Source organism: Pipistrellus kuhlii, unplaced genomic scaffold (assembly GCF_014108245.1).
Source record: "Pipistrellus kuhlii isolate mPipKuh1 unplaced genomic scaffold, mPipKuh1.p scaffold_m20_p_4, whole genome shotgun sequence".
Classification (NCBI taxonomy): Eukaryota; Metazoa; Chordata; class Mammalia; order Chiroptera; family Vespertilionidae; genus Pipistrellus; species Pipistrellus kuhlii.
The window spans coordinates 5,164,157-5,189,966 of record NW_023425540.1 but is presented as its reverse complement, the minus strand read 5'-3'; the positions used below and the strand labels follow the sequence as shown (position 1 = coordinate 5,189,966).

At 41.3% G+C, this 25,810-nt stretch overlaps 1 protein-coding gene across 1 annotated transcript in view; it reads right to left on the bottom strand.

Moving 5' to 3' along the window:
• The window catches only part of WDR70 (WD repeat domain 70), a 163,590-nt gene that overhangs the window by 100,344 nt on the left and 37,436 nt on the right, over positions 1-25,810 (bottom strand). Inside the window, exons 9-10 of the mRNA XM_036410445.2 lie at positions 19,393-19,546; positions 5,673-5,749 (exon numbers count right to left, since the gene is read on the bottom strand). Coding sequence (XP_036266338.1) covers positions 5,673-5,749; positions 19,393-19,546 — 231 coding nt within the window. The remainder of the gene's footprint in view (positions 1-5,672; positions 5,750-19,392; positions 19,547-25,810) is intronic.

Sequence of the window (25,810 nt, the reverse complement as noted above, 5' to 3'; positions counted from 1 at the left end):
ACTTCTATAAATTATCACCCCAAAAACAACAGCAAGAAATAACAACAGAAAAGGAAAACCAAAAAATAAAAGCAGTAGTCAAGAACTCAAAAAGATGTAAATATACTTACAAATACCAAGACATTCTGAGGCTACCATGCCACAAAATAACAATTTATAAATTATAATACTGAATTATATTCAAAACACTAATGAATCACATAGGGAATTAATGTTGTATTTATTTACTTTTGTTAATCCTCACCTGAGGATTTTTTTTCATTGATTTTTAGAGAGTGGAAAGGAGGGGGAAAGACAGAGAAACATCGGTGAAAGAGTCACATTGACTGGCTGCCTCCTGCACACACCCTGACCAGGGGCCAGGATCGAGCCTGCAACCAAGGACCCAGGACCCTTCAATCTATGGGCCGATGCTCTATCTACCAAACCAAAACCGTTAGGGCTGAATGTTGTGTTTTAAAGTTTCTCCCCAAAAATACTTAAAATAGGGGGGAAAACTTTGAGATACACAAAAGTTTACTTTTCAGGGATCCATTTACATGAACGATTGCTCCTTGGGGAATTTTATAACTGTATGTGCAGATGTTGTTGATTATAAAATCAAGTGAGATCTGCGTAGCAGCCTTCATCAAAAGCCCGTGGTGAGGTCCAACACGCCCCACACGTGCTCTCAACCGGGAGATGTTCATCAAACTGTGACTGAAAAGCTCAGAAAAATAAAAACCGAAAACTATATGCAGCCTTAATCCAGTTTAAATGAATCCAAGGCTACGCATATGCATGAACACTAACTATGCACAAGGCTTTACACATTTAATCCCTATTACAATCTTGTGAATCAAGCATTATCCCATTTCAGAGGAATCTGAGACTTGGCGGTATATGACGAGCTCAACGTCATGCGTAGTGGTGGAGCAACCAAGTCCCTCTGGGTCTACAAACTGCACACCAAATACATTCTGCCATGACAAATTTGCCAACAATTTAATTACATGATTCATCCTTATAAGATGCCACCAAATAGAAATATTTATAACCTACTGCAGCGTTTTTCAACCGCTGTTCCGCGGCATACTAGTGTGCCGCGAGATGTTGCCTGGTGTGCCGTAGGTGCAGACAAGTCAAGAATTTTATAATTTTTCACTATTTTGTTTACTTAATATTTCATAATAAAGTAATTATAAAATACTTTCTTTGTGTTTATTTGATTCCTATTCAAGAGAATTACTTTATATATAGTCAATATAAGCACAGAGTTAAATTTTTTAACATTTTCTAATGGTGGTGTACCTTGTGATTTTTTTCATGAAACAAGTGTGCCTTTGCCCAAAAAAGGTTGAAAAACACTGACCTACTGAATCCCACTAGTCAAAGCATTTACAGTACTAGTGACAACCTTCATTTCCACACCCCACACAGAGTGTAACAGGTGTAACTGGCTGTAGCAATGATGAGAGAGAATCATTGATCAGCTGCCTCCTGCATGCCCCACACTGGGGATCCAGTCCACATCCCAGGCATGTGCCCTGACTGGGAATCACACCCTGACCTCCTGGTTCAGAGGTCCAGCACTGGCTGGACGTGAATATATTTCTCAGGGTGTTTAATATATTTAGTCTTTGGCACTGTGACTCTCCAAGTTAGGAGGTGGCTGAGTATAAGCTGGTCTGTTACAGCCTCCGGTATTAATAGGGCAGCAGAATCCTCCTCCCTCAGCAAGGGAGCTACAGCTCCATGAGACAGTGACGCAAGTTCGCAGGCATTGGAAGTAGCCTCTGCTCAGAAATGGCATGCTGCCATCCTTCCACCTTCTGCTGGCCAATCCAGATTCACGGGGCGGGTAAAGAGACTCCGGCTCTTAATGGGAGTACCTATAAAGTCATACTGCAAAGGGCATGGATACAAGGAAAGATGAAGAATTGTGGCTATGAGTCTGTCATATCACCTAATTTTCAAATTTCCCCAATGGTCAGCCATAATAGCCTTCTGTTCTTCCTCTATCCTTTTACTTGATTCTTCACACTTATTACTACCTAAAACCATATTGGCGTATTAATGTAATCTGTACCTGTCTGCTCCAGCACTCACCTCCACTGGAGGGTAAGCCCCATGCAGGCAGGGACTAGGATCAGACAGTGCACCTGGTACATAATGAGAAATCTATCTGTTGATTGAACTAAGTATCTGGAATGTTTTCTCACAGCTTAGCACATTCCTAATTACTGCCTTCAGAATCAAAGGCCAAGAAAAAGTCAATCAAATGACTGAATTTATTAGTGGCATATTTCTCTAACAGGCGTAAAGAACATGTGTAATGGGGGTCTATGGTTAAGGTCCCTGATCATCACATAGGGCTATGGACAAAGGAAGTCCATTTCTACAGTGTAAACAGAAAATGGAGCACATTTTCAAAGGTACAATAGACTAGTAAGTCAGCGGCTTGGGCAGGGAACTAAAGAATTGCTCTTTCAAGAAATGGGATAAACTACATTTTATACCCAGTAAAATGATGTCATGCTTCAGAACTTTCCCCCAACAGTTGCTTAAAGGAGTAACAAAGTTAAATAAGTTTCTTTACGCCCTACCCAAAGCCACTTAAATGTTTATTGTGGCTCACTGGCCTGGGAATATAACATTCAAAGTTTCGCAAATCTATCTGACCTTGGAATGCCTTTCTTCAAACCACTAATTTACATATCCTGGAAGTCACTTTGGGGAAAGTCTGTAGAGCTTCATAAAATTGTGTGATCCTTAAATAGTTCTGAAGACAAGAAATTGTTTTCAATTGCTTTATTCAGCTTATGTGTTTAACCAGAATAGCCGGGATCCTCTGCGGGGTTTTTTAATAGGATGTCTGCTCTCTTCCAAGAGTAATACCAATTTTCTTGTTTTCTTACTTTACAACACTGTATAAAGTCTCTAAATAATTGTGGGCATCCCTGTCTTGTTTCCTATTTAAATGCAAGTAGCTTCAGAACTACAATATATAATACAATATTTTAAATTTTGGTAGTTTTCGTCAGGATTCGGTAATTTCTTCTTAGTTCTATTTTACTTAGAACTTTTATTGGTAAAGACTACTAAATTTTATCAAATGTCAATTCTATCATATTATAAAGTCAACCGATCTTTCGCCTTTTGTTTGTTAAATGATGAATTATATTGAAAATTTCTTGATGGTAAAATTTTCTAATTGTTAAATAGCCTTAAATTCCTAAAATAAACCTTAGTTGGCCACTAATTAGATTAACTGCTAAATTTGATTTTCTAGTGCTGAAGTTTGGGATATCACTTTAAACATACATAATTTATTTGAACAAAGGATAAGACAAAGCTAAAAAGATGCAGCAAGTCCTCGAATAACTTCATTTTGTTCTAAGGTGTTTTCATAGAACGTTAATGCGGGAGGGACTGAGTTGAGCTGACCCACTGTCTGTGGCGCTGGCACCATTTCCCCACCTCTGAGTGTGCTTGCTCCAGGGACTCCGAAGGTTGAACAGGTAAGGACACTGGCGTGTGTCATGGCCGTCTGAGGGCGTGTGGGTGTGCGTGGCCCTGTGATGGAGAGGAGTCCTGTTCGGGGTGGCGTGTGTCATGGTGGTCTGAGGGAGTGTGGGTGTGAGTGGCCTCTGATGGACAGAGTCCTGTTCGGGGTGGCGTGTGTGTCATGGCCCGTCTGAGGGAATTGGGGTGTGAGTGGCCCTGTGATGGAAAGAGTCCTGTTCGGGGTGGGGCCTGCCTTGCGCCCTGAGCTGCTGATTGGCTCCAGCCAACTCTCAACCCTGAACCAAAATAAGCCGATTAGAAAATAATTCTTAACTATCTTTATTAATCTTTCTTAAATGTATAGCTCACACTTATTTCAATATTTAATATTAGAAGTGCTGTAGGTCTTTATGTAGAAGTTTGGTGAAGCTTTGGTGGCTAGAATATTGGCATAAGAACTGAACTCTTTTTTTTTTTTTTAAGCAAGCTCACTGGTTCATGTTTAGATTTAAGATATTTTTCTTTTTAAATTTTTTTAATGGTATTTAGAGAGAGAGGAAGAGATAGTGATAGAAAGATAGAAACATCGATGAGAGAGAAACATCATCAATTGGCTGCCTTCTTCATGCCCCCTACTGCAGCAACCCAGGCATGCCCAGGCATGTGCCTTGACCAGGAATCCAGCCAGTGACCTCTTGGTTCCTGGGTTGACACTCAACTGCTGAGTCCCACAGGCCAGGCTTGAACACTTGTTTACATCATGTAAGCTATGGTAAAATTTGTTTCATTATACTCATTTCACTTAAAGTTGGAATTTCTAAAACCTTATCAAGGATCTTAGGTAAAGACTTAATGTAGTTCTATTTACCAAAAATTTTATTCAGAAATATTCATCTTTTTTCAGTCAATTTCTGTATAGATTCCCAAATTTTAGTTCCTTTTAATTTTTAATTTTTAAATTGTGCTATGGAAGTAAAATTATGTCTTTTGTGTGTTATCTGAAAGATAAAGTCCAGAAAACAAAATATCCGAGAATATGAAGAGCAATTTTGAGAGTTAATGAGGCAAATGTAAGTATCAGAGAGGAAAAGGCTAAAAGACAAAATAATCTAAGAACAAAAATGTTATTTTTATCTAAAATATAAACGTGTTTCACATAAATAGCTCCATCTATTCTTTTTAATTTATAGGATTTTTTTAAATATATTTTTATTGATTTTTTACAGAGAGGAAGAGAGAGGGTTAGAGAGTTAGAAACATCAATGAGAGAGAATCATCGATCAGCTGCCTCCTGCACACCCCCTACTGGGGATATGCCCGCAACCAGGTACATGCCCTTGTCCGGAATCGAACCCGGGACCTTTCAGTCCACAGGCCGACGCTCTATCCACTGAGCCAAACCGGTCCCTGCTAATTTATAGGATTTTTGTTGTAATTTCTCTGTAGTATTACAAATAACACATTCTTGTGAACTACACTTAGTACTGAAAGTGAATCAGACAATATGACAATGCAGGAAAAAGCTCCCCAAATATTCCCTGTAAGAGTCTTGAATCTGAGGCGAACAGATAAAATGGGAAAAAATCTTAATAACCGTTTAATCAAATTTTTCAGTTATCACTGCCAAGAAACATTTAAACAAGAAACATATTATCAATTAGACTCAGATGGAAATCAGTCTTAACTATAAAAAGTAACGAATTAGCCCTCGCTGGTTCGGCTCAGTGGGAGGACTGAAGGGTCCAGGTTCAATTCTGGTCAGGGTTTTTGTGGGAGGCAACCAACCGAGATATTTCTCTCTCTCTGTCTCTCCCCATCCCTTTCACTCTCTCTAAAAATCAATGGGAAAAAAAATATCCTCGTGTGAGAATTAACAAAACAAAAAAAAGTAACAAATTATTAGTCACAATTTCAAAGTCATTTGAGTCTATTTAATAACATCCATCTGATCCATTGTACTCCATAATAAACTCTACTGGAATTTATACTAACTCTCATTTGCATAGTTTCAATATTTATTTAAACAAACCTTACACTGCCAGCTAAAGTCTAAGTAAGAGCAAGAATATATAAACATCAGGATTCCTAATACTCTATCTCCTACTTTACTGGCAAGATTGTTACAATACAAATGTTAAAATATTAAAAGATATGAATGTATTAGATGAATTATCAACAATACTCACGCATCATTTGAGCAAGTCATAAATTCTCCCTTTATTTTAGGATGCCATGAGCCAGTATGAAGCATTGCTGTGTGACCCTTAAAAATATATAAATAAATAAATACATAAATGAATGAAAAAATATGTTTAACAAACATAAAAATTATAAACGAACCAGAAACTGACATATGCTTAACTTTTTAGTCCTCTTAAAAGCACAGTATTTTAATAACGAATTGATATTATTTTCTCAGTTTTATTTCAAAATGCATGGTGTTATTTCACTTAGTTTATCTTCACTTTGTTTAACACCCTCGCCTCCACACCATCAAACCCCAACTGCCCAGGAATTAGCACAGTGCTTACACATAGGTGCTTAGTGAGGAAGAAAACAGAGGAAAGATAACAGCCTCTCTTTAGGAAAAAAAGGGAAATAAAATAGGCCCTTCTTTAAGGACTCTTCTCTCAATGGAAAAGAATTAAAAAGAATACAAAGTATTTTCAAATATTCAGGGCAAAAGCAAGACATGCTTCTCAAAAGTGTGTCAATGGAGTAAAAAATCCATACTTCTTAGAAGTGTGTCAACAATCTTGATTCTATAATAGGGAAGAATATATATGTGAGGAAAGGAAAATAATCTTTAAAATCATTCAGGAATATTTGCCTTACTAAGTATAGAGTATAATATAAAAACACTTTAATTAAAACAATATCATGTCGTTATAAGACTGACGTCCACACCTTACCAACCACAGAGTACCTATCAAACTTAAACACACACACACACACACACACACACACACACACACTCTCCCCTCCTAGGTAGCAGGCAGCTAGAGTGGTTGCATACAAAGTCAGGTTCAGATGGGACAGAAGAGAACCTAATAAAATTTTTTAATATATTTTTAATTGATTTCAGAGAGGAAGGGAGAGGGAGAAAGAGATAAAAATCATCGACCGGCTTCCTCCTACACACACCACACTGGGGATTGAGCCCACAACCTGGGCATGTGCCCCTGACCGGAATCAAACCTGGGACCCTTCAGTTCCCAGGCCGATGCTCTATCCACTGAGCCACACCAGCAAGGGCAACCCTAGTATTTTTTTTTTTCTATAATAATGGTAAGGTCTCTTATTCTGAAAGGGTCAAAAATAAAGCTCTACTACAAGAAGCAGATTGTGCATGTTTAAATGACTTAGAAGGAATCTAACTGTGGTTCTCTGGAAAGCACAAGTTGAAACTACAATACCCACGCATGGACCTGGAGACCTCTCTAGGGCAAGCTGCCTATAATGCCTCAAGCAGCAGCTGGTCAACCCTGACATCCTGTTCAAGTCTACAAGATACAAACGGGGACCAGAGATGGAGAAGGAGAGATGGGTCATATTTACATAGTCAGAGGGCCAAGCAAAACTTACTTGAATAAGTAGCATGTAACCTGAGGCTGAAGGAATGAAAAGAAGTCAGTATGTGAGAGGGTCCCAATGTGGGAAAATAGCTGGGTGTAGTAGGATCCCCAGTTGGGGCACGTGTGGAGACAGCCAATTAAGGTTTCTTTTCTCTTCTCTTTTCTCCCTTTCTATTTCTCTCTCTCTTTCTCTCTCTCTCCCTTTCAGTCTCTCTAAAAATCAATAAAAACATTTTTTTAAATGGGCAGAGGACCTGAACAGACACTTCTCCCAAGAAGACATACAAATGACCACCTATGAAAAGATGCTCAGCTTCACTAGCTATTCACCATGTTTCCCAAACTTCTCTCATGATGAGAATCACCTGGTGGAGTTGTTAAAATACAGATTCCTGAATCCCAACTAAGAAGTGCTAAACTAGAATTTTTGGGAACATATAGGTAAAATTGTATACTTAACTTAGTGCTCAGAGCACTAAGTTAAGTATAAGTTAAGTATACAATTTACCTAATGTATAAGTTAAGTATACATTTTACCTATATGTTCCCAAAAATTCTAGTTTAGTACTTCTTAGTTGGGATTCAGGAATCTGTATTTTAACAACTCCACCAGGTGATTCTCATCATGAGAGAAGTTCGGGAAACACTGTACAGGAATGCAAATCAAAGCTACAATGAGATACCACCTCTTACCTGTCAGGATGCCTATTATCAACAAGACAAGTAATAACACATGTTGGAGAGATTGTGGAGAAAAAAGAACCCTCATTCACTGCTGGAAGAATGTAAACTGGTACAGCTGCTACGGAAAGCAGTATGAGGCTCCTCAAAAATTTAGACTAGAGTTACCACATGACTCAGCAACACCACTCCTGGGTTATCTACCTGAAAATTGTGAAAACATTTATTGGCAAAGATATTTGTATGCCTATGTTCATTGCAGCATGAATCGTGCTGTGTAAGACATGGAAACAACCAAGTGCCCTTCGATAGATGAGTGGATAAAGAAGATGTGTTACATATATACAATGGAATACTCCTCAGCCATTAGGAATGAGGAAATGCTGTCATTTGCAACAACATGGATGGATCTTGAGAATATCATGTTAGACAAAATAAGTCAGACAGAAAAAGTCATGAACCATATCATTACACTCATATGTAGGATAAGAAAGTAAAAGCAACAAATGAACAAACAAGAAAAGCAAATAAACAAAAACTCATAGATAGACGTTTCATCTTAAAGGATGTTTGCTGGTTTCTGTTCTGAAGGAGCTGCACTTAATACCAGTCTTTGCAGGTGACACTCACCATGACCTCAGCTACTCCAATTGACCATCCCTGGCCTGGTTGCAAAGAATAATGCAGAAAGGATATTCAGTAGAATCTGCAGACATCTCGTGATTATTTCTGGTATTACAATTCTCATCATTCATAGCCTGATGGCCATTTAAGACAGATACTGGGAGTCTCAAGAAATCACCACAATCCAACTAGAATTATTGAGGTGTTTCATTAACAAAGATCCTCTAGCCGGTTTGGCTCAGTGGGTAGAGCATCGGCCTGGGGACTGAAGGGCCCTGGCTTCAATTCCAAAAAGGGCACATGCCCGGGTTGTGGGCTCGATCCCCAGAAGGGGGTGTGCAGGAGGAAACCAATCAATGATTCTCTCTCATCACTGATGAAGGTTAAAATGAGAAAATCTAAAAGACTGTGAATGTTGTTTCTTGTTTGTAAAGACAGAAGCATGACAAAGGCAATGGGAATGTTAAGTACTCTTGTGTTAAAACATTGACCAAGATCAGTCATAACAAAAACGAAGTTCAACTAAGGATCTTAAATGGATCTAAACAGAATCAGTACCATGACTAACATTAGTGGAAAAAATTTTAAAGTAACACCTACTAAAGAACAGGCAGTGATTAAAACACTTTTTCATTAAATAAACTAGTTGTTCTCTTTTCTTTTATCTGAACATAGGCCCTCCTACGGGGGGGAAATCCCTTCCTTTATTTAGCATCCTTAACTGGAAACAGCCTAGAAGAAAAAATTAAGCATCTATTTATTTCTCATAATAAACTATACTTTTACTGATCCATGACTAATATTGGCTTCCTCTGCATGTACACACACACATGTGTGCTGATCTGTACTAAAAATTGTCCAGACTCTTATAGTTGCTCCTATGACAAAGGCTGCAAAAACAGGTGCCCTGCCTTAGTCAGTTTGGCTCAGTGGATAGAGCATCGGCCTGTGGACTAGGGTCCCGAGTTCAATTCTGGTGAAGAAACATCGACAACTCTCACATCGATGTTTCTCTCACCCTTCCACTCTAAGAAAAAAAAAGTCATCAATGGAAAACTATCCTCAGGTGAGGATTAAGAACAAAAATAAAAAATATATTAAAAAAAAAAAACAAACACGGGTGCTCTGCTGCAATGCCATTTATAGTCACTGAATGAGGTGAGGCTCTGAAGCCACAAAATACATGTGCCCATGTCTCTGGAATGATGAGCCAACTAACACAGCAACTCCTGTGAAGAGAAGGAATGTAGCAGAGAATGTACTGTTGCTGGAGAAATGGATTTCTCCATCGCTAGTGAGAGTGGGATTAATTTTCTAAGACTCGCATGGGAGAGCTAAATGGTTTTTATTAGAGCTGAATTACATTTCTCGGGTTGCAAAGTCCCACTGTCCTTAACCCAGTCCTGGAAAAGGTGCAGCTGGGGCTCCAGCAGAGCCAAAGGTAGAGCTAGTGTCCAGAGTTTCTATCCCATAGCAGAGCAGGATCTGATGTAGTCTCGGGCTAGATTTAGTCCAGTGATCCATTGTGTGTGGGTCCCATGTGGCTGTGAACCACATGGGCCAATGCCCTGGAAGGGGGGGGGGGGGGGGGGTGCAACACTCCCTGCATAGGAGCGCAGGCAAGCAGGAGAGGCAAGAGAGCCAGCAACTTCTTTGTTCAGGAGTTTACATGTTAAATCTTCCCGTGCTGCAGTGGCCACTGACTTGTTCCCAGGTGTGACTGACAGATGAGCGTCTTCCCATGCACCCAGACCTTACTGGGCATGCACCTATTGTCCCACCCCTTCCCCAGCGATCTGCCGGAAACAGGCTTGAAGAGTGTGGACTGCAGCTTCCTAGCCAAGCCATATAGATGGCATGCCTGTATTATCTAGTCTGCCCTTTACTCCTTTTCTCTTATTTAATAACCAGGTTATCATAATGGTATCAATACTATAAACCTTGATCCAAAAGTTCTTCTAAACCAGAGTCCATTCACAGGCTTTCAGGACTCTTGAAATTGTCAATAAAAATGTTTTATGAATATACCTCGCAGGAGAAAATATTCAGAGTTTTAATTTGCAAGTTGGCAAACTTTTTCTCTAACAGTCCAGATAGTAAGTATTTTAGGCCTTTCTGGCCACATGTCCTCCCACTGCACCACTCAACTCAACGATTATAGCACAACAGCAGGCACAGAAAATCTTATTTAATAAAAGCCTAATATGCAAATCAACCAAACAGCCGAATGACCGACCACTATGATGTGCACTGACCACCAGGGGACAGATGCTCAATGTAGGAACTGCCCCCAGCCCACAGGCCCCAGGTCAGCCAAGGTGGGTGCCAGTGGCAGCTCTCCCAGTCACCCCACCAGTCTTCCCACAGATCGGCCCTGATCACCAGCCAAGCCTAGCGAACCTACCCATGCACAAATGTCATGCACTGGGCCTCTGGTAGTAAATAAATGGGTATGACTGTACTCCAATGAAATGTTTATTTACAAAAACAGGATGCATGCTGGATTCGGCCCACAGGCCTTAGTACTCAGACCCTGTTGTGTAATCCATCACATTCTTAGTCATTTCTTCTGTGAATCAAGGACTCTGAAGTCCAAGTCTTTCTAATTCCTAAGCCATTTTAAAACCCATCTGAAAACTTCAAAGGGATAAATTCATTCTTCTTTGATCTACTCAAGTCTAATGATGTTTTCTAATTTATATTCAGCAGCCCCAACTATGGATAAGTCTTCCATTGCTATTCATGATCCCTTCTCTGAAATCATAAATTTCCAATACTTGTTGATTTAACAAAAACTTATTACCTGATATTCTAGGCTCTAGGCATTCCATTTACTACAACCTATCTTCCAGTTCTCAGTTCTCAATATCCTAAACTTCAACCTCTCTCTCAGCATAAACCTGAATGTTCTTTTGCTTGTACCTACAATGTACAACTTTTATTCTAAAATAATTGTCTCCTCCCCATCATTGTATTCCATTCAACATACGAATATGCACAATGACTGTCCCTACAAATCTACTTTCTATATCCCTAAATGCTCCCAAATTATTCTAGTAGTTTTCCCTCTCACAAGCATCAGTGGCTATTCCGAGTCTTTTCTATCCTACTAAAGGCCTCATCGTAGCATCTGCACACACAAAGGGAGGAAGTGACCCTCCATGAGATGGTGACACCATCAACTTCCTATCTAAGGCCCACCGTCTCTAAACATAACTTCCTGTGTGCCCAGCCTGTTCCCTCCAGCCCCTCCTCACACTCAAAGCTAACTCTTGCTCTTGGGCTTGATCACAATCACTGCCACCTCCTCAGGAACTTTCATTTTTACTTAATATGGGTGTTTATTTTTTGTTAGTTTTTGCCTAATTGCATTAGTTTTCTATTGCTCTGCAACAAATTACCATACATTTTGGGGTTTAAAACACCGCCAATTTATTAGCAAACAGTCTTTTAGGTCAGAAGTCCTAACACAACATGGCTGGATTCTCTGCTCAGGGTCTCCTAGGCTGAAGTCGGGATGTCAGGGTTGCATTCCTTTCTGGGGGCTCTGGGGAAGAACCTGATTCCAAGCTCACTCAGGTTTCTGGCAGAATTCAAGGCCGTGTGGTCATAGGACTAAGATGCCCATTTCCGTGCTGTCTGTCTGCTGGGAGCTGCTCTCAGCATCTAGAAGCTGTGTGCCTTTCTTGCCGCATGGATTCCTCCATCTTCAAAACCAGCAAAGACAATCTCCTGTTGAATCTGAATTAGACAAAAGCCACGCCCCCAAGTCTCTACAAAACAGCCCCGTCTTTATCTGTGGCTCCTGCTGAAATGAGGAAGGAGTGATATCCTCTTACAGGTCACCTGGCTTGCTTAAGATCTATGAGGCACACGCTTAATTTCTAGAAAGAGCTTTTAGTGTTACTGCATGCTCTGACGCTTAGCTTTCTGAGGTTTTAGCAAAAGCACACCCTTGGCTTTTCTCTCTACCTCACTTGCAGCTGCAGTTTCTTCATTTTAACAATCGATGCCATCTGTATAGGCTCAACATTAACTAAATCATCTAGTCCTGGCTACCTTTTAACAAGACTTCTTTCCATTTATCTTTCTTCTCTCATAGTTTATTACAAGCAGCAAAAAGAAACCAGGTAGTACCTTCAGCACTTTGCTTGGAAATCTCCTAAGCTATTTTTCCAACTTCTTCATCCAATTCTGCTTTCATCATCAAAGCCAGCAACAGAGAAAATCCCTGCAGTCAAATCCCTCCCACACCTTGGAATATCTTTTGCCAGGAATAGCCAATCTCTCTCTCTCGCGCTCTCTCTCTCCCTCTCTCTCTCTCTCTCTCTCTCTCTCTCTATATATATATATATATATATATATATATATATATATATATATATATATATGGTTTGTGTTTTTTTCAGAGAGGAAGGGGGAGAGATAGAAATATCAATGATGAGAGAGAATCACTGATTGACTGCCTCCTGCACGCCCCACACTGGATACGGAATCTGCACACCAGGCATGTGCCCTGAACGGGAATCGAACCATGACCTCCTGGTTCATAGGTCAACGATCAATCCTGAACCACACCAGCAAGTCAGGTGCCAATCCCTTTTAAAAGCTCACCTGATTAGGCTGGATCCACTGAGGATAATCCTGCTTTTTTAAAGTCAGCAGTACCATACATATACCCTAATCACAGGAGTACCTCAGCATACTCAGGTTCACATCCTCACTAAAGTGGAGGGGTAGGAAATCTTAGGGGTTGTTCTGAATTCTGTCTACGACGAGGATTATGGGTGCAGCAATTCTGAAACTACTTTCTGAGTAGCATACCACTGAACAAATGAGTAAATAGAATGATGATGTTGGAAGACAAGTTTCTCACTGTTGGAGAAGTGAAATACAAATATGGAATTGTTTAATGCTAGGAAGTAGAATTAGAATTTGATGTATCAGTATGAACTTACAATTTTTCATATATTCTGTTTATTTTCATTCATTGGTTGGTTTACTTCCCCACTCCAGCTCTGTCTTCTGAAAGAGTCTAGAGGCAAGGACACCTCAGCAGCGATGATCATATCTAGTGCCCAGATCTTGATTTATAAACAGAACTCCCAGCTAAAGGAGCCGTGAATCACTAGAAGAATGGCTAACATCAAAGCAGGAAAAGTACAAAATGAGCCTGGAACATTTTGTTGTGCCAGAATGTAAGAAAGTACCCCCAAAATGATAGGGATGTGTCAAAAGAACAGAAACCAATGTGAGGAAGATTCTATTAGATAAAAGATCTGTAAATATTCAGAAATTGGAAAGAAACATAATGTTCTTCAGATCACTGCACTGTTTAGAGTTTGTATTTGTGGTTAAAGCTGTTTAAATAAACAAAAATATACCTAGACTCACAGTTTAAAATGTTTTACTCCTTAGGAAACAGTATTTACTATTAACAGGATATGGTTAATAAATTTCATCTACAAATACAAGGCAATGTTTTAGAGAGGCTGGATATTGGAATAACTACATGTACTATTCAATTATAAATAAAGCATTTGAAAACATTTTTCTCCAACATTCCTGAAGTACACTCCTGGGGAATGTCCCACTGAGAGGGCAGGAGAGCCAGTCCTCTCCCACTGCAGTCACACAGTCACGCACAGTCATGTCCCACTTGCCAATGGGGAGACATTGTGAGCAATGTCCAGTAATTTCATCACTGTGTGAACACCACAGAGAGCACTTCCACAAGCATAGACGGTACAGCCTACTCCTCACCTAGGCTATATATTCACCAGTGGTTGGCAAACTCATTAGTCAGCAGAGCCAAATACCAACAGTACAACCATTGAAATTTCTTTTGAGAGCCAAATTTTTTAAACTTAAACTTCTTCTAACATCACTTCTTCAAAATTGACTTGCCCAGGCCGTGGTATTTTGTGGAAGAGCCACGTTCAAGAGGCCAAAGAGCCGCATGTGGCTCATGAACCGCAGTTTGCCGGCCATGATTCTAGCCTAATGCTCCTAGGGCTCAACCCTGTATAGCATGTGACTGTACCGAATACTGTAGCCAGTTCTAACACAATACCATGTATTTGTATATCTAAACATATTAGGTCTAGTAATAATTAATGTCGTTTTCTAATACCTTTTTTAAATCGAATTTATTTAAACAATACAACAAAATTTAATCAACAATATAGTTGCCGTTGTTTTCTACTACTTGTGCCCAACGCTCAGGAAGCATTTTAATCCCTCTGTTGTAAAATTCTTGTGATTTTGATGCAAAAAATTCGGTCAATGCATTTTTGAGGCATTCTTCATTATTAAATTTTTTTCCAAGAAGAAAGTTTTGCAAAGAATGAAACAAATGGTAATCGGAAGGGGCAATATCAGGAGAATATGCAGGTTGAGGGAGAACTTCCCATTCCAACTGGCGCAGTTTTTCAGCAGTGATTCTTGCAGTATGCGGTCGTGCGTTATCATGGTGAAGAATTACGCCCTTCCAATTAATCAGCGCGGGTTCTTTTTCTCTTAAAGCTTGGGCTAACCTTTCCAATTGGGCACTATACACTGCACTTGTAATGGTTTGGTTAGATGGTAAAAGTTCATAATGAAGAATTCCTTTAAAATTCCACCAAACACACTACATCACTTTTTTCGCATGCAAGTCAGGTTTTGGCGTGGGCTGCGGAGCCTCATTTTTGTCCAACCATTGAGGCAGCCTTTTCAAATGAACATACAGCACCCATTGTTCATCTCCGGCAACAATTTGCTCTAAAAACGGCAAACGGTTTTGACAAGAGAGGAGCGAACTGCAAATTGTGACTCTTTGATTACGGTTGTTGTCGGTCAACTCATGAGGAACCCATTTTCCAAACTTTTGGACTTTGCCAAGTGCACGCAATTGATTGGAAATTGTTTCTTGTGAACAATTTAAAGTTGTCGCAAGCTCTTGTTGGGTAATTTGAGGATTTTGCACCAAAAGAGCTTGAAGAGCTTCTTGATCAAAATTGGACACATGGCCTCGACCACTCTTGTCATCTAATGAAAAATTTCCCTCGCCAAATTTCTCAAACCAACGCTGGCATTTTCTGGCGCTAACTGCATCTTGACCAAGAGCACTACAGATGTTTTTTGCAGCCTCACTTGCTTTTCTTCCTAATTGGAACTCGTAAAGCATGCAGTGCCGAATATGCTCTTCATCCGCCATCTTCTTAGCCCTAGTTTTGCAACAAAAACCAAACCAAACACAAACTTTTTCAAGCAAAACTTGTTAATTGCACTTCACACGTTCTGTAGATACCACGTGTTTGAAGGTTATGTCAATACAAGTCAACGCCAAGCAAGATTTTAAACGAATGTTTAAAAACAACATTATGTATTACTAGACCCGATAGAAATAGTATGGTAAAAATATGGTATAAAAGATAAAAGATGGTAGGCCTGTATTGGGCACTCACCATGAATGGAGCTTATGGTACTGAAAGTTGTTCTGGATGAGTCTGCGAGTGAATGGTGAGTGAATGCAAAGGCCTGGGGCATTAACAGACCTTACTATCGACTGTATAAACACTGCACACTCAGGCTATACTACATTTATGAAACACAAGATTAATTCAAGCATAAGAGAAAATGACTCAATCAAGAGCCACAGTAAGCATGAGATGTATGAGCTCCTACCAGCATAAAACAGACTCTTTTATAGCACACTTGTTTTATAAGTAGAAAAAGTACACTCTGAAATAATGATTAAAAGTATAGCAAATACAGAAATAGTGGCGCCGTTGTTTGGTATCATTATCAATGATGCGTTATCATTATGTGCTGTACATAATCACACTGCTTCACGTGGGTATGACTGGCAGCAGTCAGGTGAGCCCTGTGCTGCGCTAGTGTTACAACAGCTGTGGCATCACTACATCACTGGTGATGGGAATTTTTCAGCTTCGGTATCATCTTATGGGACCACCTCGTATATGAAGTCCTTGTGTGAAATGTCAGTAAGTGGCGCCTGACTATAGTTAAGAAATAAATGGCGCAGAATTGTTTTGATGTTGAAAAGGGTTGAAGACAACCCATGGCAAATGCACTTAACAAGGTCAACTGCAGGTGAACTGACAGAATAAAGGAGATTAGAAGAATGTTATCATAGGCATTCACTTACTAATAATCTACCAAAACTCTGTGAATATAACTTAACACTGATTTGTTCCAGAGTTTTGAGAAACAGAAACTGAATAATCACACTTTTTGGGCTCTAGCCAAAGAGCCTCAGTTGAATCTCAAAGTGTGTGCTTAAGAATTCAAAATAATAAAGAAAAATACTCTGATTGGAAATAAATACCAAAATCCTGGTTTAGAATAAGTGAGTTGTAATGACAATACAGTTATTTGTAAAGCAAGCTTTTGAATGGCTTAAATTAATTGATGCCTGCTTATCCCGGTCACATGCTCCCAATCACCTAAACCTGAATAACTAATGTAACACTCCCAAATAAAATAACTTTTATCTTATTTATTTATTTTTTTTATTTTTTTATTTTTTTTTATTTTTGTGAGTTTATTTGAGCCAAACTGTCAACAAATGCCACAAAGCAGAACCTCAACAAATTGAGATAATGCTCCCTGTTTTATTTTTCATATAATTATTTTTTAAAGATAATATTTTAAAGAGCAGTAAAACCTGATTTTCAAAGGATATTTTACGGAGAATTCCAACATATCAAAACGTAACAGGACAAAATGAGCACTCACTGCCATTCCAGGCCTCTCTCCACCCACAGCAGCAACTGTACAGCAGTAACTACTCTTAAAAAATACATATATGTACATACACACACACACACACACACACACACAATTTAAAGATTAGAGATACAAATTTAACAAGATAACAATTTGACAATATAATTAGAAAGGCCTGTTTATAATTGAAGTACGTAATATTTTATCATAACAGATCAGATATATTTAATTATTTCCCCTAATTACCTATTCACTGAATTTTCCAATATAGCCACAAGTCACAAATTACTCTTGAAATCGGAAAAGAGGTTAAAAGTTAAGGAAAAAAAAAAAAGTGTCCCTGAAATCTACTACTTTCAAATAATTCTTGCATTTCCAAAACCCATCTCGCGAGCAAAAGACTACAAGATATCAGTAGGCCCTAGCCGATTTGGCTCAGTGGATGGAGCGTTGGCCTGCGGACCAAAGGGTCTGGGTTCAATTCCAGTCGAGGGCATGAACCTTGATTGCAGACCCCTCCCTGGCCCAGGCCCTGGCCATGGCTTGTGCAGGAGGCAACCAACTGATGTGTTAATCTCACATCGATATTTCTCTGACTTCCCCTCTCTCTTCTACTCTCCCTAACACTCAATGGGAAAATATCCTCAAGTGAAGATTAACAACAACAAAAAGATATCAGTAACATTTCCTAGAGACGTAAACAATCAATTAATTATTTGCTTTTGGGAGATAAAAAGACTAAATATTAACCATGATTTTAAAATCAAAATTGAGATAATATTAGGCAGAAGTTAAAGTATAGTAAACAAACTGTTTTACATATTGATAATTAATAGTATTTTAATTTCCTATATTTCTACCTAGATTTGCTTATCCATCCTTATCCTACTTTCATTATTATCTTACTATATGTACTATGTTTACAAGTCTAAGATTTTGGAAAAAGCCAGACACAGACCCAACAAGATTCCTTTCTTTTTGACATTTTCTTGGCTAAAACCTAAGTCAGCAAAGCTTTATTCTCTTTGTGAATTATGAAACCATGACTGCAACCGTTAAGGAGAGCTTAGAGTCTGGCCATGGTAGCTCAGTGGTTAAGCATTGACCTGTGAACCAGAAAGTCATGGTTTGATTCCTGGTCAGAGTACATACCCACGGTACCGATGTCACCCAGGGCCATGTGATTTGCTTTGGCCAATGGAATGTTCATGGACATGATCTAAGCAAAGGCTTGAATAGAGTTGGCATTTCCTTCTTGTGTCTCTTCCATCACCATGAGAAAAACATGCCCTCACACAGTCCTCTCATGTAAGGAGGAACGGAGACACACAGAACAGACCTAGACTCTGCCTGCAGTTTAAAGCCAAACCCACAGATATGTTGGCAATTATAAATAAGCCATTAAGTTTTAGAGCATTACTGTGGCCATAGTTAATATCTAATTACGTAGACATTAATTTTAAAATATCATAATCCTACTAAAATCTTTACATAGAAAAGGTTAATGAGACCCTTTTCTTCTTGTCCAATAGCCTAGGACAGTGGTCGGCAAACTCATTCGTCCACAAAGCCAAGTATCAACAGTACAAGGATTGAAATTTTTTTTGAGAGCCACATTTTTTAAACTTAAACTTCTTCTAACGCCACTTCTTCAAAATAGACTCGCCCAGGCCATGATATTTTGTGGAAGAGCCACGCTCAAGGGGCCAAAGAGCCGCATGTGGTTCGCAAGCCTCAGTTTGCCGACCACAGAACTAGGACATAGTAGGTTCGTAGTAGACTGTGCTCCCAAAGATGGCTGCCTCCATATCTCCCTCCCCACAAGGTATTTCAAATGTGACCTTGGCATTCACACACCAAATAGTGGAGTCTATCTCTCTTCTCCCCCAAATTTGGACTGTCCCTGTGATATTACATAGAACTTCAAGCCAGATCTTCCATGTTCATCCTTCATGAAAGCTTGTCATCAAGCACAAAGTCTGACCCCACTAAGTCTATACCACACTGTGAGAAATCCCAAACTAAATGTGTGAAAAGTGGGGGAGAAAGCAATACCATGGGACAGAGCACCCACCGTGAACCCATCTGACTTTATAAACATCCTAGTGCCCCAGCTGACACAACATGAAACCTAGAACTTCCTGGTCAAGCCACAGAATTGTGAGAAATAATAAACTGTTTAAGTTTAAAACAAGATACTAACTTTTGTGTGAATTGTGGCAACTCAAACAAACTGTTAATAAATGTGTGCTGAATTAATTAAATTCACTGAAATCTTCTGCTAGATGCTTACCTTGGTGTTGGCCATGTCTACAATATACTGGTCACCTTTTATACATTCCATTACTTCAAAACCATCTCTGTCAATCACTTTGGCTTGAGAGCTTCCGGATACAACAAGAATCATGTCTCCTGTGTTACTGTACTGCAATGACTTGATCTGATGGCTATGCAAAAGAAAAAGAAGTAATCTGGTAAGACACTGAGCATAATGTTTATAGTTTAGCCACAATAAGTACTGTCATAGAAAAAGTCACCCAACTGCACAAACTGATGATTCTTTAAATCAGGAACATCATCTCAAATGTGCCCTCACCACCAGCGGCTACCATGTTGGTCCTCTCCTCCCACTCTCCACAGCCATCTATTAAAATCTTCGCTACTCATTTTATTTTTTTAATCCTCACCAGAGGATATTTTTTCCATTTTCATGTTAGAGGGGATGGGAGGGAGAGAGACAAAGAGAGAGAAACATTGAAGTTCGAGAAACACATCCATCGATTTACCTCCCCCAAAGATTGAGCCTGCAACTGAGGTACATACCCTTGACCAGGAATTGAACCCATGACCTTCGGGTCACAGTCCAATGCTCTAACTCTGAGAAAACCAACTGGGACCCTACTCATTTTAAATATTTAACCCAACCAACTCCCCCTCTTCCAGCTATTGATTCTTCCCACTCTTTCCCAAAAGAAACAAGTAAGAACTGCCTCAACTTCCTCTCAGGAATGTTATAAACTTCCTTGTACCTGAACTCTCTTCTTCCTTCTCTTTGATTACAATGTTGGAAACGAATCACTTCCCAAATAAGGCAAACCTGCTGCCTCCATGCTGGATCCCACCCCCTCCCATCTCCTCGGAATATCTATCGGCTCTCCCCTCCCCTTCGCAGGTTTGCTGTTGGAACAAGTTTTCACCTCCACCTTTGTTTCTCTAGCACTGCAGTATCCTTTCTGCCCTCACCACTCCGCTGAAACTGAGCCCGGCATCGCGGCTGCGGTGAACACAGTGGTGGCCACAGATCTACCCTTCAGGACCAAAGAACTCATTTCCCACTTCCAGGACGTGGCTTGCTGATGGCTAACAACGGAATCCTCAGGAACTCCCCCAAGTTGCAGAGAACTCCCTCACCCAAGGCGTTTACCACTCCAAAGCAGCCCACATCCAAGGACTGGCTGAAAGCAGTGAAATGGCCCAGCTCTCTGTTTCAATGTGGGTGATCTGGGAAGGGTTAGTCCGGTTTCAGCACCCCCTGTAGGATCAGTTGAGGCTACTCTTATAATTACATGGCAGCGCAATTTCTCCATCTTCCTAATTTCCCTTGCACACTTTTTTAAGTCAGTATGCAACTCCCACATGTGGCTTTCAGTCACAAATTTGGAAAGACTATTAAACTCCTTAGATAAAACTTCTTAGTCACCTTGCTATAAAACAGTCCATAACATTCTTCAGAGATGGCATGCAAACCATCACAGCAGAGCACTCTGAAAGGCATGTTGTACAGGTGCCATGCTCTTCCAAAGAAATATCCAAACAAATGTGAATGGGAAGCTAGAGGTTATGCACCTTAAGTAAATATCAATAACAAATCCCATAAAGAATTCTGCTGAGCCCTAACCAGTTCGGCTCAGTGGATAGAGCGTTGGCCTGCAGACTGAAAGGTTCCAGGTTCAATTCTGATAAAGGGCATGTATCTTGGTTGTGGGCACATCCCCCATAGGGAGTGTGCAAGAGGCAGCTGATGTTTCTCTCTCGTCGATGTTTCTAACTCTCTATCTCTCTCCTTTCCCCTCTGTAAAAAATATCAATAAAATATATATATTTTTTAAAAAGAATTCTGTGGAGAACCAACTTAATGATCAAGGCCCCAAACATAAATGTTCTCTATCAGAAGTAAAAATAAACATTTTTTACACTGTCTTTATAGCCTGCTTTATGATTTATCCTCAGAGGTCAATCTTAAAATAAAATAACACAATCTTAACAAAATTTTAGATTATTTAGTCCAATTTACTTACTAAGCCTGTAATTTCAAGGCTGATAAATAAAGGGGTATTTCAGAAAATAATTTTGTCTTCAGAAAGAGAATATATATAAAATTAAAATGTATGTGGGTCTGGCTAGGTCTCAATAATATTATTCTTTCTTCCCAGTTAGTTACCAAATCCAAATCAGATACTTACCAATGAAATGCCTCTCTGCCAGCCACCACTAACTGCTGCTCAGAATTTACAGACCAGCTCTCCTAAAATGTGGAAATTCTAGCTGATCGTTTTTGAAATATTTATTCTTCAAGAAGCCACTCGTAATTCTAATTCACAAACCTGCCTCTGCTGGCAAAGACCGTTCAAACAGAGATCTGAGTGGGCTGAGGTGAGACTGTGACAATGTGAGGAATGTCACCACGTAACCAAGTCGAAGTGTCCAGGGGAGGAGGAACAGGAGCTCCCAAACCAGCTGGAGAAAAAGGAACCTACCGTGTTTCCCCGAAAATAAGACCTAGCGCGTGGAAAAATAAGACATCCCCTGAAAATAAGACCTAGTGCATCTTTGGGAGCAAAAATTAATATGACATTTTCTTATTTTCAGGGAAACAGGGTAGAAAAGCAAAGGTGGAGCTGGCTGCTGCCTGGGCCCTCCCTTCCTAAGACAGAAAGACCTCTCCTGGCACCTCTCAAATCCGGGGAAGGAATGACATCCTCAGCAAAGCTCTGACCAGGTCCCACATTTACCGTAAGTGTAAGTCCATAAGGGGGCACCAATAAGATAAATACTAAATGTTTGATCAAACGTTCCAGTTGTCCATTTACTGCCTCTCAGCTACAAAGTCAACCTTCACTGCCTGCTCTGCAGAAATGGATGTGGGCCCTTCCAAGGTGATTCCTTTGCCAGCGGGCATGGGTAGAGCGCGCCGGAGAGCAGGGCAGGAGGAGGGCTTTCTTCCTGGTTGGAGTGCTCCGCTAGGTGGGCGCCCACGTGGCACTCGGCCTCTCTGTGCCCGGCTCCTGCTGCCTCCGCTGGCCAGCTCCCTAAGGGCACGGCAGCCCGCAGCTGGCAGCACCAGGAGCTTCCCCAGCACCTCCCGTGCGGCTCTGCGGAGGGAACCCTGGTGGGTCAGGTTTCTGGAAAGTTCTGCTGTCATAACAGCACAGCAACCACTTTATCCTTCAGTGAGCCACCGCCTTGCCCTCTCAAATGAGGTCCGGACCTCAGTCTTGAGGCCTCTCCCTTGAAGGTTTTATTTCTCTCCCCTAGGGGAGTGGTTGCTCCTTGTATCGGCTATTCCTATTGTCTTTAGAGTTTTCTTTACTTTTTACTAGCCAACCCCTCAATACTCCAATCCCGTTACAGTTAGTAATTCTGTGTAATAAACTTTCCCGTCCAAATTACTGTGACTTCTCTCTCCTAATCAGACCCTGACTGATAGACCAAATTCCAAGCTGTGAACTGAAACTGAGAAAAGTGTAGGCTGTTTAATCCAATATTTGTATATGTAAATAATCAGATCAGCTCTTTGATAATGACATGGTCCAGACCACTGAGCCCAAGTCCTGTAAAGCGGGGATGGAATGAGCCAGTTCATTCACAGGCATGTCTTTGTTTACAGTTCTCCCTTTGGGGAAGTCTTCATTTTCTTCCCTAACTATGAAAGATCAAGTCCTATAAGCAATCGTTTTGTCTTTTCCTGGTGAATCGTTTTCATTTCCAAAAAGGAAGGAAATCTAAATTAACAGTGAAGTTTAAGATGACACGCAGTAGAGAGAGTCAGCGGCTCCCTTTCTCTGGCTCCCTGCTCTGCCAGATCTTACACGTGGAAGGAAATTCAGAATCTCCGTGACCCGCACTAACATCCACCTTTATGGGGAAACTCATGTTTCCCTGTCTGTGTCTCCTGCTCTTCGCCGACATTAAAGTGACATGTTCCATGCCTGCCCCACTCCGCTCCTAATTCTGCTAGCCACAGAGTTAAAAGGCTTGGATTAAGAGTTATTAGACACAGTACTAAGGAGAATTAAAGGGGCTTGTTCAGGGGTGTAGCATCTGCTCCTCGGATTCCTGCCTCAACAACTAAGATTCCGATCAAAGAGGAGCAGGGAAAGCCAATCCTGACAGTCAACTGGAGTCCCCGAGGAAGCCGCGTCCCCGGGGAGTGGCCGCCGCCGGGGCAGGCTTAGCGACATTGCGCACGTCTCCCTGTGACGCTACCCGCGGGGTCAGCGGAGCGCGCGGGTGGAAGTGGAGGGAATGGAAAGGTGAAGACTGAGGATCCTTTTAAGTAGTTTCTGCTCCGCTAGCAAAACAAGCTGAGACATGCAAGACAGATAAACACAGCTGTCTGGGGCTGTCACTTGGGGCCCGGGAGCCAAGGTGTGAAAAGCGCAGCGGAATGTGATCCGCAGGCCAGGGCCTCCGTCCGCGCTGCTGGGCTGTGGATGCGCACCGGGCCCCGGAGCCTCCGTCTCCCGTCCTCCTGGAGCCAGGGGAGGGACCAGGCGGCAGCGCTGCGCGGACCTGTGAGCCAGAGCTCACGTCCGAGGGACAGCTTGGCCGAGTCCTGGTTTCCTCCACGGAAAACCAGGAGAAATCATACGTGTAGGGCCGAGTGGGAACTGAAGCTAGGTCACGTATAGTACCTCGCACAGCACATGAAGCAGGTAGCTTCTTGTTACTACTTCCTTATTTCCCAGGTCTCCTTGGAATTGAAGGGAGAAATATCGGAATTGGAAACTGAAAGGCAGAAACTATTCAGACATTTCTGTTAGAAAAGGACCAGCGAGATTCGAAAAACACCTCCCCAAAAGGTACAAGAGCCTCATGTGAAACTATCCCCCAAACCACGAATTCCTGGGGAGCGGGTTCTCATGGGAGAAAGGCTGCCCCTGTGCAAAGTTACCACATTAGACCGCGGGCAGCTGAAAAGGTGTTCAGGACAAGGCACAGGGTTGATGAAACAGAGATGTGCCAACCAGGCAGAGCCTAGCGACTAGCTGCCCTGAAGCAGCATCCGTCACCAAGAGGAGACCCCTGTGAGGGCCACTCTCAGCCCTGGGAAACCCCAGACCACAGGCGCAGCGCAGGAGCTACAGGATGCCACGGTGAAGGAAGGAGGAGCTATGAGGACCTGGTCGGCCGGTTGGACACCAGGCACGGGAGTAAGGTAGCGAGGGGGTTGTGAGGAGGATCTGGAGTAAGGGTCAGCAAACTTTTTCTGTAAGTAATTTAAGCTTCACAAGCCATATACGATATCTGCTACATATTCTTCATTGTATTTTGTTTTACATTTCCTTAAAATTGTAAAATTCTTAGTTTAAGTGCCATACAAATCCATGAAGTGGATTAGGCCCTCTGGTCATAATTTGTCAATCACTGTTCTAGAGCAGTGTTTCCCAAAATGTGGTACACATACCCCCAGGGGTACGGGAAGAGTTTGGTGGGGATATGCACTGCACCGTGCTTAGCTGCACCTAATTCTACGTTCTCATGAGTATGAGGGGTACTCAGCGTTAGGAAAATTATAGAAGGGTTACACATATGTCAAAAGTTTGGGAAACACTGTTCTAGAGCATAAAAGACAAATAATCCTATCTAATAAAAAAGTAATATGCAAATTAACCATCACTCTAACACACAAGATGGCTACCCCCATTTGGACACAAGATGGCTGCCACAAGATGGCCTGCAGGAAAGGGCAGCTGGGGGAAATGCAGGCCTACAGGGGAAGGCAGTTGGTGGGGGGACCAGACCAGCAGGGGAGAGCAGTTAGGGCCGATGAGGCTGCCAGGGGTGGGCAGTTAGGGGTGACCAGGTCGGCAGGGGAAGGCAGTTGGGGGGGACCAGGCCTGCAAGGGAGGGCAGTTTAGGGGGACCAGGCCAGCAGGGGAGGGCAGTTAGGAATGACCAGGCAGGCAGGGGAGGGCAGTTAGGGGCAACAATCGGACTGGCAGAGGAGCAGTTAGGTATCAATCAGGCTGGCAGGGGAGTGGTTAGGGGGTGATCAGGCTGGCAGGCAGAAGTGGGTAGGAGCAATCAGGAAGGCAGGCAGGCAAGCAGTTGGAAGCCAGCAGTCCTGGATTGTGAAAGAGATGTCCCAGATTAGAGAGAGTTCAGGCCGGGCTGAGGGACACACACACCCCTGTGCATAAATTTTGTGCACCGGGCCTCTAGTATATAGTTTTAATTAAATAACCACCTGGGAACTTGTTAGAAATGCAGTTCTTGCACCACACTGGATCCAAAGAATTAGAAACTCTAAACATGGGGTCTAGCTTTTAAATTCTAATGCCTATTAAAGTTTCAAAACCACTGAAGTATGGTCAAGCTTCATATGGTATGCTATGCTGCACTTATAAAGAATACAGTATACATGTGGTGATATTAAAAATCTCCAAGCAACTACCACAAAGTGGGAGAGAAAAACAAATTATAGAATA